General features: G+C 38.0%; 2 protein-coding genes across 2 annotated transcripts; one reads left to right on the top strand and one right to left on the bottom strand.

The window, feature by feature from the left end:
• Positions 1–1845: 1845 nt before the first annotated feature.
• On the bottom strand, positions 1846–2451 carry LOC138904588 (uncharacterized). Its single transcript, XM_070193095.1, has one exon. The coding sequence runs from the start codon at positions 2449–2451 to the stop codon at positions 1846–1848; it is 606 nt and encodes a 201-aa protein (XP_070049196.1).
• Positions 2452–4620: 2169 nt separating this feature from the next.
• Positions 4621–7788, top strand: LOC104112339 (uncharacterized protein At5g01610-like). Its single transcript, XM_009622225.4, has 3 exons — positions 4621–4937; positions 6963–7017; positions 7213–7788. The coding sequence occupies exons 1-3, from the start codon at positions 4851–4853 to the stop codon at positions 7581–7583; spliced, it is 513 nt and encodes a 170-aa protein (XP_009620520.1). The 5' UTR covers positions 4621–4850; the 3' UTR covers positions 7584–7788.
• Positions 7789–18346: the final 10558 nt, after the last annotated feature.

The raw sequence follows: 18346 nt of genomic DNA, 5'->3' as shown, positions 1-18346 counted from the left end.
TAACATCCAAGACTGAAATCGGCCACAAAGTCGGTCAAAACTTGTGACTTAATCACAGTTACGTCAAATTCACTTATTTCAATGACCCACTTGGCCAGCCTAACCGAAAGTTTGGGTTTATGAAGGATATTCCGCAGGGGAAAGGTGGTCACCACAGCTATCGGGTGACATTGGAAGTAAGGCCTTAGCTTTCGAGCGACGACTATGAGGGCTAAGGCCAACTTCTCCAGATGCGGGAAAGCGAGTTTCTGCTCCCATTAAAATTCTACTAACGTAATAAATGAGAGATTGCATACCTTCATCCTCACAGACTAAAATGGCGCTTACCGCTACCTCCGAGACTGCTAGGTAGATTAACAATTTTTCACCTTCCTCCAGCTTCGATAGTAACGAAGGACTTGACTAATACCTTTTCAAATCCCTCAAAGCATGCGGATATTCCGGGGTGCATTCGAAGTTGTTCTTCTTTTTGAGTAGCGAGAAGAAATGATGGCATTTCTCTGAAGACCATGAAATGAACTTGCTCAAAGAGGCCAATCTCCCTGTGAGCCTTTGAACCTTTTTTCGGTTGATATCTGGTCCGAGATGTCTTCGATGCCTTTAATTTTATCAGAGATAACCTCAATCCCCCATTTGTGACACCAGGAATCCCAGAAACTTGCTGAAGCTGACCCCGAACGCACATTTCTTGGGGTTAAGCTTCATGTTATGCTTCCTTAAGATGTCAAAAGTTTCTTGCAAGTGTTTAAGATGATCACATGTGTTCAAAGACTTAACAAATATATCGTCTATGTAAATTTCCATGGTTTTCCCTATTTTCTTTTCAAGCATTTTGTTCACGAGCCGTTGATAAGTTTCTCCGGCGTTCTTTAGCCCGAAGGGCATCACATTATAGCAATATATGCTGAAATTCATTTTGAATGAAGTTTTTTCCTAATCCTCTGGGTTCATCTTAATTTGATTGTACCCGGAGTAAGCATCGAGGAAACTCATCAACTCGTGCCAGGCCATTACCTCAATCATTTGATCAATGTTCGACAACGAGAACGAGTCTTTTGGGCACGCCTTATTTAAGTCCTTATAGTCCACGCACATGCGAAATTTATTCTTCTTCTTTGGAACTACTACTACATTAGCTAGCCAGTCTGGATACTTTACCTCTCGGATTGAATCGATATCAAGCAGGCGAGTTACCTTTTCTTTGACAAATTTATTTCTGGCCTCGGCAGTAGGATATTTTTTTTTTCTTACCGGAGGAATGCTGGGATCCAAGCTTAGCTTGTGTACGGCCACTTCCGGCGGGATACCTGTCATATTCGCATGCGACCATGCAAAACAATCGACATTAAATTTAAGAAATTCGATAAATCCAGACCTAAGTTCGGGGTGCAGTCTTGTCCCTAAGTGGAATTTCGTCTCCAAGAACTTTTTGAATAACGCAACTTGCTCAAGTTCTTCCACTGTGGACTTTGTTGCGTTCGTCTCTTTTGGTGCCTGGAAATACCTTGGCACCTTATATGATTCCGACGCCTTTTCCCCCTGGTTGACTTCGCTTGACTGGGGAACAGACGCCGGTTCCTGTAATTACTATGCCGCATGCTCTTTCCCTTTGCTCCTGGAGACTGAAATTGCATTTATCTCCCTTGCTGCCGGTTGGTCATATCTTATTTGTTTAATTCTCTCGGGAGTTGGGAATTTCAGAAACTGGTGATATGTCGATGGCACAGCCCTCATCTCGTGCAACCATGGTCTATCCAGGATAATATTGTAGCCCATACCGCCATCCACCACCTCGAAAAGGGTCGTCTTCATCATCCCTTCGGCATTCGTGGGCAATAGAATCTCTTATCGAGTTGTCATGCTTGCTAGGTTGAACCCAACGGTGAGTTTAAAGGCTGGAATGATGCTTTCGGTGATCGTGGCTTGCTCTAATACCCAACATTGTATAATATTGGTCAAACTTCCTGGATCCACCAAAACACGCTTAATTTTAAAACCCAATACATTTAAAGAGATTTCCAATGCATCTTTGTGCGGTAGCAACAATCTATCTGCGTCTTCCTCCATGAAAGTAATGTTGTCTTCAGCGACTTCCTGGAGCCTCTTGTTGTGGGTTACTGACACCTTCGTCTTTTTTGCCGCTGAGAATGTAACCCCGTTAATCTCGTTTTCCCCGAAAATCATGTTGATCGTCATGCGCGGTGGATCTTCTCCCGCTTTTGAGGGTTTCGCATTACCACGATTGCGACCATAGTTGTTTTTAGCCCAGTCACATAAATATTTCCTAAGATCGTCGTTTTTTAGCAATGTCGCCACCTTTTCGCGAAAATGCTGGCAATCCCCAGTCCAGTGACCGTTTGTCCCGTGGTATTCGCACCATAAATTAGGATCCCTCTGGTTAGGATCATATCTTATTGGCTTCGGTAACCGTACTTCTTTAAGGTTCCTCATAGCTAACACCAACTCCACTACACTAACGTTGAAGTTATATTCTGAAAGTCTGGGGTAGGAAGAATCTCGAGAACCTGACGTTTCCTTGTCTTGTAACGACCTGTTATTTCGGCCGCGATCAGCTCTCCTATCGCTAACGAACCTATGCACCGATTGGAAACCTCTGCCGTGTCCTTCGGCCCGTTCATAGGGCAAAAATCAACTCCTCGAAGATCGTCGATCTGTGTCAAAATCGTCTTTTGATTTCTCTTTATTCTTCTCCCGGTCCAGACCCTTAACCGATGTCGGGAAACCGAGCTGATCATCCTCAATCCTTATCTTTGACTCGTACCGGTTGTGAACATCCGCTCAAGTTGTCGCCTGGAACTCGAGTAAACTTTCTTTGAACTTCCGGGAAGCATCAAAACTTCTGAAATTCAAACCCTTGGTGAATGCTTCAGCCGCCCAACATCCTTTCCTTGTGGAACCTGGTTACAAACTCCCCGCAGCAACTCGGACTCTCCTTGTGAAATCCTGAATATATTAGTCTTTTGGGCATATACATTTCTGGCCCCGGCATGGGCCTTAATGAAAGAATCCGCGAGCATCTCGAAGGTGTCTATGGATGCTCGGGAAAAAGCGAATACCACGTCAAGGCTTCCTTCGTGAGAGTCTCCCCGAATTTCTTGAGCAAAACTGACTCAAACTCGTGGAGAGCTAAATTGTTCCCCTTCACCACCATTGTATAGGTGATGATATGCTCCTGAGGATCTGAAGTCCCATCATATTTCGGCACCTCTAACATTTTAAACCGCTTCGGGATCAATTCTGGTGCCGCGCTTGGTTTGTACGGCAATCGCGTGTACTTATTTGATTCCGACCCTTTCAGCACTGGTTGTGCGTTCGAAATTTGATCCATGTGGGCGTTCACTTCCCTCATAAATCGCATCAGTTCGATTTTGAAGGGATCGCTCTCGTTGTTGTGACCAGATCCGCTCCTCCGGCCCCATCGAAGCCGACCTCGCCCCTCGGGGTGTTGTTGTTGACCCTCTACGTTGTTTGATTTGCAGGAGCACCGGGAGGAACTGGACCTCGTCCATTCGTGTTATTGGAAGCACCCGATAACGCCTGCTTCAGCTCTGCCATAACCTTATCATAACGTGTGAGATGGCCTAAAATGGCCTCTTGTTGCTCTTGCAAGACCCTAACTTCTTCGATGGCGTGCTTTTCTTCAGCATCGTCAGAAGTCGCCTCTCTAACATATCGCGGGTACCGTCTGCCGTGGACCGGCGTGGCCTTGTTTCCCTCACTGCGGGTATCACTGATTGAATCCTCGTGTTGAGGTTGATTTCCTTGGGCCTTAAGGTTGTGTGTGTTGTTAACACCATTATGTGCCATTTTTAATGATTTTTTTGCTAAGAACAAATAATCAAACGCGTTAGTAAAAGAGGCCAGGAACAACTTAATTACACAACTGTTTAAGCCCCACGGTGGGCGCCAAACTATTTACCTGTAAAACGATACAGTTGAATTTATATGTGGTTTATAGACAAGTGAATTAATTTGATCCTAAAATAATAAATGAACTAGACAAAAATGTAAGACTTAGCCTTGAAATTGAAATGATACAACATATATCTTGATCCCCGGCATAGAGCTTCCGGGGGGCAGTAAGAACAGTATATATAATCAAGAAAGTAAAATGTTATTGAGCTTTTGATAGAATATATTGTATGCTTGTGAGAGAATTTGTGTCTTTTACAATGATAATAGAGCTCACTATTTATAGATGCACCTAGGGAACAAGGTCCTAGGATCCATTTTTACAATGAGGGCCATTGAAGAATGTGTAACGGCGGGCAGTGAATGATATATTCCTCATTAAATGCTACCGGGTGACAGACAATTATTTCATCTTTATGAGTATTATTCTCCATGGTAACAGACGAGATCGTTGCCTCCGAATTCAATTACCTTCTGTTTTCGGCTCCACGTATCATTTTTTCATGCGATCATTTAATATTAACATATTTTACCATGTACAGTACTACTACTATATATAACAACTCTGAAAATAATATACAAAAAATATAGTACAAAATAGATATAAATAATTTCGGCGGACAAAAAATGATATTTTCCCAAAACAATACGAAAGGAAGCAAAGGCACAAAGTTCTCTTTCCTTTCCGGGCGCAAATCACAGTTAGAAAAGCATTGCATAGGTAGCGAAAGGGACTGCTCATAGCTTGTAGTTGGGTGTGGAAAAATTCGCGAAGAAGTAAACTCAAATCTACTCCCCCCACCCTCACAACATACCATTATCTCTCTGAATTGGGAAAAGACCTTTTTAAGCTTCTTCATACAGAGATCATTAGTGTTTTAATCATCAGTTTATAGAAATCTGAGAAGCATATAAAAATGGATCAGATATTGAACAAAGTGGGTTCCTACTGGATTGGTAAGAGAGCTAACAAGGAGCTCAATTCCGTCGGCGATGACATTAACGTATGTCCCTTCTTTTCCTTTTACTTCAATCTTAATTATTTCAGATTTTGCTATGATCTAATTTGGAAATTCTTAATTATGTCTGTGGAACCAGTAAATTTTATAGGTTTGATTGCATAATTTACCTTAATGACTAGGATGTTTATCCCTTAATAGTCTGAATTTGCTAAATGAAGGGGAGTCTTGGAGCAATGGTAAAAACCTATAAGTCACGGGTTCAAGCCGTGCAATTAGTCACTGATAGTAGGCTGCCTACATCACATCCTTGAGTGCGGCCCTTCCCCGGACCCTACGCGATCGCGGGATGCTTTGTGCACCGGCCTACCCCTTTAGTCTGAATTTGCTAAATAAGCTCCTTCTAGCTAGATGTGGATCTATGATTTTAAGCCCCTCAGTGCGTTGGTTCAATACAAAGGTAGTACAGATGTGCGGTAGGTGCACATTACGAGTTCGAACATAATAGGTAAACCAAGTGTGTGGTTAAATAGTGAAGGATAGAGGAGCAGTCTCAATATTTACCAAGTTCCGAAGTTGGAAATGACTGATTTTTCAGTTATTTTTAATGAAAAAGAAAGTGATAGAGAAATCCGCTGTTTCCAAAAAAGAAAGCAGCACCTAAGGGTGTGAGGTAGTGAAATATAACAGAGTGCATATGATGATTCCATTTTGCCAATTCCTTTGCAGTTTGGTTATCAACAGGTGCCACTATATGATATTTTGGTCCGTGTCATAGCTAATCAACGTTTAAGGTTAAATACGACTTTCATAGCATGTTAGAAGCTAATTTCAAGGGGGGGAGGGGGATACTTTCCTTTGGCATATCTTGAGATCATTCACAGAGTGATGACTTCTTAATTTGGGTTCTATCTATTTCTAATTAATGATCCACCATTTTCTTTTTATACCATGGTATTTCAACTGTTATTTATTGGGAAATGGCTCTGTGACTGTAACTGGGAATGCAAACACTTCTTCATGGAAAATGGATTGATAACCAAGAAGTGCGGCTAGATTTAATTTTGTTGGATAAGACTCCCGCAGATGCAGAGCGGAAAAGCTATAATGGAGGCATAGTACTACTAGGTTTTGTCACTGACGTGCTAAAATTCAGAACTTTTTGTTAGATCAGTCTCTTCTCCCTCATGCTGTTATTCTTCAAGTTTTATTGATTTTTTTTATAACTGAGATATAGTTGAGGGCTAGTGGCACACGGTTTAGAACTTGGAGGACAATGGGCTCGCCTCTCTACTCTTCTCCACTTAAATACCAGGCTTTTATATGCAGTAGGGTTTGAGCCTCTTCAAAATTTTTGTATTTCCTGGGTGGTTCCTAAACAATGTCATAGTAGACAAATTCTAGCTTTTCTTATTGCTAGTCTAATGCTCATGCAGACTTTTTTGCGTGGTTGGCCTTCGATTTTGATGAATTGCTTCTCTTGTTGCATTTATTGCTTATTTGCATTTCCAAGATCAATATAAGTTATTGTATACAGTGGAAATAAAGGAACCTGATGTGCGTCTTCTCCACCTTTATTCCTTAAAACATGAGCATAAACTGGTCAGCTGAGCATCCCAATGAATGTAAGAGTGAAGCTGTTTACTGTTAATGGAAGAAACAAATGGAAAACCTTTATCCTCAAGATGTTGGTAATAGCCAATAGAAACTTTTATGTTCTAATATGATTATAAGTATTATAATGTTATGATAGTTCTTCATTAAAAAAAAAGGTAACCGAAGCCACTTAGTGTTCCTGCTTCTCTGAATATAATGACTGTAATTGATGGGGATATTTAAAAAAAATTTCCACTTCAGAAAAATCTTGATAATGTCACTTTTCTAGCATAGCAACTGAAACCATTTTAGAATTACTGTTAATATTACTAAGTTTGCTAAATTTGGAATTACTTGGAGAACTCAGGATAAGTGCTGTTGGTTCCCATTAGTCGTTTCTCTGCATTGGATTTTTCTCTATCTGGTTTTTCAGTTTTTATGGTTCATACTGATCTTTTCCCTATCAATAATCAGTCATTGCAAAGCAGTATTGAAGGAGGAACAAAATGGCTGGTGAACAAGCTTAAAGGTTTGTGTTCTCTTTGCATAACTCACCATGCTCTTCCATTTTTGCCCCCCCTTTTGTATGTTCAAAATTTGCTATCTGATCCACTAGCGTCCCTCGTTCATCTTCTTGAGGATTTTCTACCTATATCAACAAGCTTAAAAAGTACTTGGTACAAGTCATAACCTTTATCTTCCCTGGTTAATCTTGGTTTTGTAGGAAAAATGCAAAAGCCATTGCCAGATCTTTTGAAGGAGTATGATGTTCCAGTAGGTATTTTCCCTCGGGATGCCACCAATTACGAGTTTAATGAAGAGACAAGGAAGCTCACTGTCTATATACCCTCTGTATGTGAAGTTGGTTACAAGGATTCATCTGTATTACGCTTCTCTACAGAAGTTACTGGGTTTTTAGAAAAAGGAAAGCTAGCTGACATTGAAGGAATGAAGACGAAAGTGATGATGTGGGTAAAAGTTACTGCCATCTCATCTGAAAAATCCAAGGTTCATTTCACAGCTGGGTTGAAGAAAACCCGGAGTAGGGAGGCTTATGAGGTTTTGAGAGATGGAGTAGCTATTGAAAAATTCTAAGTGACATAACTGGCTTTGAACGTTCGATATACTATACTATGAGACCATCCTGAGGACTCAGAATTACAACTTGTGTATTATTAACACTTTGTTCCTTCTTTGTTTATGTTGCTGCAATTACTATGTTGATAATTCTATGTTCGGAGCACGGGAAAACTGAAAATTTCCAGTGAGGAATCAATTCCATTCAACTAGTTTTGTTCAACGTTTGAGTGATTTGAAACTATTTCAACTATAGAGTAACTTCTGACATATTGGAATAACATATTTTAACAAATTTTGTGAATTTTGATCACTTCCCAATAAGGTGTATCAGTGCGTAGAGTCATTTTACCTAAGTTCATTGACTAATGGTCTGCTTACCTACATTCACCCCGTCCCTCTTTCTTTCACGGTTCAATTTCTGGAAGTTGTTATAGATGGGGAGCCTGGTTAAATATAATTTTCTAGTATAAGAATGGTTTGGGTCTCTTTGTCGTTCTCACTGTTTTCGACCGTTACCACTGCCTCGTCTCTCTTACTCAGTCACTGTTTTCGACCGTTACTTTAGCGCCGGCTCCGGCGTGACGGGCAGTCCAGGTAAGCCCCCCCACACTCCCCTCGCCCCACACCCCTCTCTCTCCTCCTCCTCTGTTATCACTCCCCCACCCCCCTCTCTTTCTTCCCCTTTCCTCTTCTCCCCCCCATTCTTAACACAACAACAGATTTTTGGCGAGCGACGAGCAGTCCAGCAACCACCCCACGCCAATGCCGTTCCTTTTGTCTTCTCTTCTTTATACCTTTCTCTGTCCGCTGCGTCTCTTCTTCGAGTTCAATTGGGCCACTTGTGGTGAGGGTGACAGCCCTACCATCATCTATTTTTCTTGGTTCTGTGGTGTGTTGTGAGTGCTGCAGGTACCATTTTTGTGGCTGTTTGGTGATGGGAGGGAGGCGCATGCGCAAAAGCAGCAAAGCAGGTCGGTTGGCAGGAACAAGGACAAAACATCGGGTTCTACAGCATCGGGAGTATACCAAGCCGAAAGTCCAGATTATATTTGCGGGATTGGTACCTCCCGACTCCTGTTTCTCTCTCTCCTCTCTTAGTTGATTTGTTGTCGTAGTAGTACGTAATTAGTTCATTCAATTTAGTAGTGGACCTATATTCCCATTTTTTACATAGACTTTCGTAGGTATAACGGTTGTGGTTTGTAATGGCAATGTAGGGTCATGTCCTCGGGGAGGGCGGGTGGCGGGGCGGGGATTAGGGCAAGGGTCGGGGGGTGGGACGGGGCCTATAGGGGGTAAGAGGAACAAGGGTACCTATAGATTGAGAATTGGATCGTGGAATATAGGGACATTGACGGGTAAGTCTATAGAGCTGGCGAAAATTCTCCAGAAAAGAAAGGTAAATATAGCTTGTGTTCAGGAGACTAGGTGGATAGGATCGAAGGCGAGGAATGCCGACGGGTATAAGTTGTGGTACTCCGGAGGCCTGAAGGGCAAGAACGGAGTGGGTATTTTGGTGGATAGGGAGCTTAGAGAGTCAGTGGTAGAGGTTAGGCGTGTGAGTGATAACGATTAAGTTAGTAGTTGGACGAAACACTCTGAATGTCATTAGCGCTTACGCGCCGCTAGTGGGCTTGGACGAGGAGGTTAAAAGGCGATTTTGGGAGGAGTTGGATGAGGTGGTGCGGGGTACTCCGCCTACAGAGAAGTTATTTATAGGAGGGGATTTCAATAGGCATATTGGGTCGTCTGCTAGTGGCTATGGTGAGGTACACGGCGGCTTCGGTTGTGGGGTTAGGAAGGGGGAGGCACTTCACTGTTGGATTTCGCTAGAGCTTTTGAGTTGGTGATCGTGAACTCTATTTTTCCGAAGAAGGAGGAGCATTTGATTACTTTCCGGAGTATGGTGGCTAAGACTCAAATCGATTATCTTCTCCTCAGGAGGTGTGATAAGGGGTTGTGCGAGGATTGTAAGGTGATCCCGAGTGAGAATCTCGCGACACAGCATAGACTCTTGGTGATGGACATCGGTATCTTGATAAAGAGGAAGAAGAGGTTTGTACGAGGTCAACCAAGGATCAGGTGGGAAGCCTTAACTAAGGATATTGCGTTGGAGTTGGAGGGGAAGTTGGCGACAATGGGAGCCTGGAAGAGTGGTGGAGATGCTAGCGGTAAGTGCACGGCGACGACGGATTGTATAAGGGAGGCGGCGAGAGAAGGTATTAGGGGTCTCGAAGGGATACTCAGGTGGGCACCGAGGCGACTGGTGGTGGAATGGCGTGGTCTAGAGTAAAGTGGAAGCAAAGAAAGCGGCTTACCTTAAGTTAGTGGAGAGCACCGACGAAGAGCAGATGAGAGAGAACAGAGAAAGGTATAAGGAAGCTAGGAGAGAGGCGAAAGTAGCGGTCACGGAGGCTAAGACGGCTGCGTTTGGGTGGCTGTATGAGGGATTTGGGGGTAAAGGTGGGGACAAGAAGTTATTTTGGCTGGCCAAAGCGAGAGAGAGAGGAAGGCTCGTGATCTGGAGCAAGTGAGGTATATCAAAGACAAGGAAGGTCGTGTATTGATGGAAGAAGCCCAAATTAAGCAGAGATGGCAGTCGTATTTTCATAGACTTCTGAATGAAGAGGGAGACAGAAACATCGAGTTAGGGGAATTGGGGCACTCCGAGAGTCACCAAGACTTTAGGTACTGTGGGCGTATTGAGGTGGAGGAGGTCGTGGGAGCAATGCGTAAGATGAGCCAGGGCAAAGCGACTAGACCAGACGAGATTCCAGTGAAATTTTGGAGGTATGTGGGTAGAGCAGGTTTGGAGTGGCTGACTGGGCTGTTTAATGTTATTTTCAGGACGAAGAGGATGTCAGATGAGTGGAGGTGGAGTACGATGATCCCGCTATACAAGAACAAAGGGGATATCCAAAATTGTAACAACTATAGGGGTATTAAGTTATTAAGTCATACCATGAAAGTTTGGGAAGTGTGGTGGAAGGGAGGGTAAGGAGGGCAGTGTCAATATCATATAACCAGTTCGGGTTCATGCCAGGTCGTTCTACAACGGAAGCTATCCACCTTATCAGGAGGTTGGTGGAATAGTACAGAGATAAGAAAAGGGATTTGCACATGATATTTATTGATCTAGAGAAAACGTATGACAAGGTCCCTAGGGACGTTCTTTGGAGATGCCTGGAGGTGAAAGGTGTACCAGTAGCTTATATTAGTGCAATAAAGGATTTGTATGATAGAGTTAAGACTCGGGTAAGGACTGTGGGAGGGGACTCAGAGCCTTTTCCGGTAGTTATAGGGTTATACCAAGGATCTGCGCTCAACCCGTTCTTATTTGCTCTGGTGATGGACGCACTGACACACCATATTCAAGGGGAGGTACCATGGTGTATGTTGTTCGCTGATGATATAGTTCTGATTGATGAGATGAAAGGCGGCATGAATGAGAGACTGGAGGTATGGAGGCAGGCCCCGGAGTCTAAAGGTTTCAAGTTTAGTAGGACCAAGACGGAATATTTGGAGTGTCAGTTCAGTGGGGAGTTAGGGGAAGCAGGCGTAGAGGTGACGCTTGACTCGCAAGTCATCCCTAAGAGAGAGAGTTTTAAGTATCTAGGGTCAATTATCCAAGGAGATGGGGAGATCGACGGGGATGTCACGCACCATATTGGGGTGGGGTAGATGAAATTGAGGTTAGCGTTTGGAGTCCTGTGCGACAAGAAGGTGCCACTGAAACTTAAAGGTAAGTTATATAGAGCGGTGGTTAGACCGGCCATGTTGTATGGAGCTGAGTGTTGGCCAGTCAAGAATTCTCATATCCAGAAGATGAAAGTAGCCGAAATGAGGATGTTGAGATAGATGTGTGGGCACACTAGGCTGGATAAGATTAGGAATGAAGATATTCGGTAGAGGGTGGGCGTGGCTCCCATGGACGTCAAGATGCGGGAAGCGAGACTTAGATGGTACGGGCACGTGCGGAGGAGGAGCCTAGAGGCCCCGGTTAGGAGGTGTGAACGGTTGACTTTGACAGGTACGAGAAGAGGTAGAGGGCGACCTAAGAAGTATTGGGGCGAGGTGATCAGGTAAGACATGGCGCAACTTCAAATTTCCGAGGACATGGCCCTGGATAGGGAGGTGTGGAGGTCGAGCATTAGGGTTGTAGGTTAGGGGGTAGTTGAGCATTTTTCTAGCTAGTCTGATAGAGTTTGGTCTAGGTCTGCTAGCGGTTGTTGTTCATCACACCATTTTTATTTCCATAATTTATTTTTCAATTTTATTATTGACATACTTATTGCCCTTCCACTTATTTGTTGTCTCTTACGGTGCTGATTCTATTTATCTGATTTCTGTATTGTTACAGATCTTTTGTCTCTGAGTCGAGGGTCTCCCGGAAACAACCTCTCTACCCCGGGTAGGGGTAAGGTCTGCGTACACTCTACCCTCCCCAGACCCCACTAGTGAGATTACTACTGGGTTAATGTTATTGTTATAGAAGGGGAGCCTTGGAGCAACATTAAAGATGTCTTTGTGTGACCTAAAGGGCGCAGGTTCGAGCAGTGGAATCAGCCATAGGCTACCTACATCATACACCTTGGGGTGCGGCCCTTTCCTGGACCTTGTCTTTTATAGAAACGGATTGCATCAGCTAGAGAATATATTGTGTGATTGCACATTTGTAATAAAAGAAAGGCCTAGGAATGTTGTTTTAGGGTTGTACGGCAAAGTGGCAATTACAAGCCAATTTTTTTCTTTAAACATGGCTATTTCATAATCTCTCTATATATATATACACACACACTATATTAAAAGCACGAAGATCCTTAGTGAAATGTCGTTCGTCTTTTTTATTTTTTAAAAATGGAGTTCACGCTAGATAAAACTGTAATTTAAATACCTTCCTAATATTCAGGAATTTAAAATTAACTAAAATTTTGCTTATTATTAAATCATTCATTTTTTGGACCATGTATGAAGTCATAATATTTAGAAGTTTAAATCAATTAAGAGTTTAGTATATATGAATCTTTTCCTTATTTAAACTATGTAATATAACTATATCTCTTTCATATTAATAAATTTTATTTGAACTAATTGTATTTTATTGGACATGTTAGAAATAAAATTCATAGAACCTTAGGGTACACCAAGCTATATAGAGAACTTGGTTCTCTATCAGTTCCCACAGAATACGCACAATAAGAGATAATGAAATGATACAACAGAGTTTTACGTGGAAAACTCACAGCTCACGGGATTAAAAATCACGACCTACACTCGTAGGATTTTAACTTCACTAACCGAGCAACTTTTAGATTACAATCTATCGTAACCTAAGAATTAAACTCTTAATCTCTCACTCACTTGTAATAACTCTATTACAAACCTTTTTGTAATAACTCTATTACAAAGTTCACAACTCGACTAACTCTAGCCAAGACACAAACACAAGGTTTATGGTTTTACAATTGGTTTCCTACGCAATGCTTCTAGCTAAGCTAAGTAGGAATTACAAGTAAATCACTCTAACAAAGGTGCAACACAACTATGCACATATAATAACACAATGCTGGAAACTGGTCATTCGTTATGTTGTTCTTTTGTTCTTGAAGCCTGAAAATCACTTGCAAGATGACAACACACATGAGAGAAGATTTGATTAATTCTGGAATGTGCAAGTGTGTATTTTCTTCATTGTTTCATGTTAATAATATCCAAGTGATGTCACTTGGATGATGAAAGTAATATCCAGTACAAGGCATGTCCTAGAAAGTGGTTGATGCACTGTTCACATTATTGCGTATGTGCAGAGGAACAGTTGCAACAACTTTACAGCCGTGAGCAGTTGACTAGTACAGTCAGCAAGGGAACTGATGTCCATCTGTTTTCTCTATCGTCTCTTTGATTCTGATTGTTGAAACTTGTAGCCGACTTGAGACTTGTTGTTCTTGAGCCGTGAGGATGTATAACAGGTTCCCCATCTGATTTTTATTATTAAATTTGTTAGATCGTCAAAACATAACAGGGCACATAATCTATCAAGGTGATTGGGAAGAATAGACGTGGTAAAGACTCAAGCGTCTATCATTACTTTTAGGCTTTTAGGAACAACCTTCATAAGATAAAACGATTTTTAAAATGAGATAGTTAGTTTAAAAGCCAAAGTGACACATTCTGTAATTACTAACTGCAAAAGCCTCATGTTAGTTTATTCAAAGTTTAAAGTATCTATTATAGTTACAGTTTTTTTGTTGTACTAGTTTTAGAGTACGTACGTTGCACGTGTTAATAAATTAAAAATTACATGCAAAAGGAATAAATTATGTAAAATAAAAATGGACATTAAAATTGATGCGATATTCATTTAAATGACTACAATAATATTGTTATATTGACTCGTTTATTGAATTTAAAATAATTAAATTATCTTTTAAACTTGCAACAATGAACAATTTAATTAAGTTAATTATATTAATAATTATAGCTATTTTCTTTATGAGAATGTTGTGTTGATGTTAATAACTATAGCTATTTTATTTAAGATTTGAGAATGAATAGATTGGTCCTATAATTTTTTTTAAAAAAGCGGTCAGTGACAATATAAAGTCTAAAATTAATTAATGTTAATCTATTCCAAAATCAATATATATATATATATATATATATATATATATATATATATAGAGAGAGAGAGAGAGAGAGAGAGAGAGAGAGAGAGAGGGAAAGAAAGAACGAAAATAGAAAGAAAAAAAAATTATCATAAATTATTTAAAATACATATCGTCTTCTACTACTGTTGCATTATATACTAACTCTTTCAAAGTTGTGTTTTAACCAATTTAACTTGCAATACTATATTATAACTTATTTTACTCTATTTTTCGGATATCCTTTGCCAGCAGCATTGTGCTTATGAAAATAAATTTATGAACCCTAAGAATCTATCAACTTGAAAAAATAATTTTACTTATATGATGAATTTGAAAGAAAAAGAACTAAATTGATTGTTTTGCTAATTGTCTAAATCAAAGACTTAATTATCTGTTCTAGATAATTTAATTCTTGTCAATTCAAATTCTTAATATTAGCTCATATTAATTTTTAATATTTAACTGTAATTATAATTATATATAATAAAAGTTTAATTATTTTCAAACTGTAAAATATTTTCTTAATTATTTCTCCTAATTGTTGAATGTAATTTCAAATATCATGCAACAAGTCGACGAAGGGACAAAATATTATTTGAGTAGGAAATTGTGTTCAAACATAATAATAAGAGGTATAATAATTCACATTCAAAAGTAACATAGAAGAAATTATAGTTATGTTATATTGCTCAAATAAAAAATTATTTATATTAGATATAATTTAAATTGATTATAAAAGTCTTACATGTTGAAAAAGATCCCTACACAATAGTTATGTCGGTTACTACTCACTCCTCAATTGATAGTGAATGTAAGCCAAGACCTGGAATATTTACGTGGTAATTAATAAATGATAATTTGTATTCTACAATCACAAGTCAAATTGAACACCAATAAAAGTTTATTATCTCCAGAATTATTTGTGAAACATACTAACCTTTTGAAGGTTATCTCATACATATTAGGAAATCTTATTTTATTTTCCTTTTGAAAGTATTAAATATTAGGATTTCTTACGCAGTTTAAACAAGGAACAATTTATTAATTGATTTTAAAAATCTTAAATATTTAAAAAGTAATTAATAAAATATTTCGATAAAAGATTTCGCGCTTTCGTTATAGTATAGATAGATGGATAGATATAGGTAGATAAAAAAAGGTATAAGGCAATTTAAATTTTCTTAAAATATAATTTTCGTTGATTTTAAAGTGCTAAGTATTAAGAAAATAATTAAATTGTAATTTTATCCAATATAAATTCTTAAATATTATTTAAAGTATTAAATATTACAAACTTATCTAGTACGGACCTATTTATTTGTCGGAATAAAATAGCACTTTTCCATATTGATAAACGTTGTTGTAAAAAATCAATTTCTTTTTTCATCTCTATTTGAGGAAAGAGCAAATCATTTTCTTTTCTCCAAATTCCTTTTGTTATTGGTAATCAATATGGAAACATGTAAATTTATAGTAACCGTAGCCAATTTCATGTGAAATTGCAACTCTTACTTTAGACCCCAAAGCCTCACATGGCTCAAACTTCAAACAAAGGAACGGATGTTTTAAGCTAAAATTTCTAAAAATTTATATTGTGCAAATTTCAAACAAGAAAACTACTTTTATAAGGAAAGATGTAACGATTAAGATTTATAGTTGATTTTAAAGTCTTAAATATTCAAAAAATAATTAAATAATTATTTTGTCTAATGTGAACTCTATTTTAAAGGATAAAAAAGGCGAACGATATTTCGCTAAGGACCTTCGTGCTTTTAATATAGTATAGATGCATGAAGCCAGGCTCTGTTGATTGATTATTTTTCTTTTATAATTTATATTAAATAAATTATAATAATATATTTTTCTAATATTTTATTTTTTAAAATCAACTAGAATATTAGTTATTATATTTTTTATTGAAATTATATGTAGAATCCTAATATTATTAGGATTTAAAAATATGTAAAGATTTTACATTATATAAAACCTTTTCTTATTGAACTATACATAGTAAAATTATAATACATGTTTTTTTCCTAAGATTTGCTTCCTTGAACGTATTCTCACTGGTATGTATCTTCAGCGACTTGACAAAATAAAAGAGTTCTTATTTGTATCAGTTGACTTTGCTTTTATTAATTTAAATTGAGTTTTATAAAATTTTAATTTATTCTTTAGTTATCTACCAATAAGTTCTCTCATTCATTAATGTAGAAGGGGTGAAATTTAAAATGTGATAATGTTGGTTTGTTTCTTACTAATTCTTATTCTATGTACTTTATAGTTAAAAAGATGACGAATTTAATTAATAGTTTTTTGCTAAGGCTTGTCAATCGCTTCTTTTAAATACTTTTAATTATAGAAATATTGTTTTACAATATCTTTAATTTATAGATTAAAATTTTATTTTCAAAACATAAGATGAAAATTAAATAGTTTGACTTCATATTGAGAAGTGGAATGAAAGTTAAAGGAGATAGTATTTCTACTTTGAATTATTTAATCAATGTAAATTTTGTAATAATTTGTTGTAGAATATTGACTCATCATTAGTCATTTTTAGACAATGTATTCATCATTTTCATGAGCTCATACCTTTTAATTTTATTTTATATTATTATTATTAAAATAATTTATCTAATTTTAAATTTTCACGCTCACCAGTTGACCAAAAAAACCTTTACTCATGTGCAATACGTTTAGAGGAAGTATAGTCTTCTGAATTAAAATAATTTATCCATTCACAATTGCTCCTGGGGTACAAAAAAATCCTTTTTCCTTTTTAATCGTGTTGTTTCTGGGGTACTTTGAGCAACTATAAATATAGTGCGGACATTGAATGGAACAGGAAATTAACACACCAACACAATTATACCACCTAACCATTCTCTACACTGAAATCTTTTTATTTATTTGTCAAGATCGATTGCATTTTTCAGCTTTTTTGGAAGTGAAATATAACTGCAAATTCATTCCTATTTTGCAGTACGTATCAGTCTCAGAACCCCAATTTTCTTCTGGTTGTTAATATATTGTAGTCTTTTGATTCTTTATTGTTTTTTATTAAATTTCTACTTTCTGCCTTCAAACGATGAGCTGGAAATTTGGAATGAGAAAGAATGTCTTACCAAATGGTTAACTAATTAGCGTTAGCCGTCGGTCACATTACTTAATTCAAATTGACTATACTTTGAAGCATAACAAATTTATGATTGATATCCATTCGCCATTTTAATTTTTGGTCTTTGAATTAGATGAGATAGAAGGTTTTATGATTATTCCATAAAGTTATATAGTTATACTTGCTCTGTGTTGATCCAAAGAAAAGGAGTTATGTATATTCTATTTGTCTTTAATGGGGGTAGTTCAAAGATGAAATCCTTCTAATATATCATCTGCCAACTTTCACCTTGTATGTGTCTTGAATGCCGTATTCTGAAGTCTCCCTAAACTACGACCCACTTTGCCATTTCCATTTTCATCCAGCTTTTTCTTGCAGTATCACGCATTCACGCAGAGTTCAAGAAAAAGTCGCACATCAAGGGGTGTGATGCAGATTTCTATGGTCCAAACCCATGACCTATAGGTCACACAAAAAAAACTTGTCAATTACTCCAAGACTCCCTTATGTATTAATGGAAAATAGGTTCGCTAGTGTCGGCCCAAGGGTAAGGCTACTAAAGCAGTTGCTTTGGGCCTCATAATTTTTGGGGCCCCAAATTTTTCTAATAGTTTATATATTAATTTATTTTTAGAAGAATATTTAGTGCTTTAAATGAGAAAGTACAAATTTTTATAGTAAAAAAGTAGGATTAAATTGTTGATTATAAATTGAGAAAAAATATCTTTTTTGGAATCACGACCATAAATTGAGAAATGATTCGATTATTAATTCATAACTCAAAAAAGGTTAAAACTTTAATATAGTCCCACAACGTGTATATCTCAAGAGAAATTAAATGGATTAGATAAAATTATTAATAACTTTGCATATGAAAAACTAGAAATACAGAATTTAAATGAAATTATATATGAATTTTTTCTTTTATATAAAAAAAGGGTATCTCATTGAATTTTTGTTTTAGGCCTCCATATTTATTGAGCCGCCCCTGAGGTTCGCCACATGGACCT

The sequence above is a fragment of the Nicotiana tomentosiformis genome, chromosome 2 (assembly GCF_000390325.3).
Source record: "Nicotiana tomentosiformis chromosome 2, ASM39032v3, whole genome shotgun sequence".
Lineage (NCBI taxonomy): Eukaryota > Viridiplantae > Streptophyta > Magnoliopsida > Solanales > Solanaceae > Nicotiana > Nicotiana tomentosiformis.
Note: the sequence above shows the minus strand (reverse complement) of the source record. Positions and strands in the feature narration are given on the sequence as shown.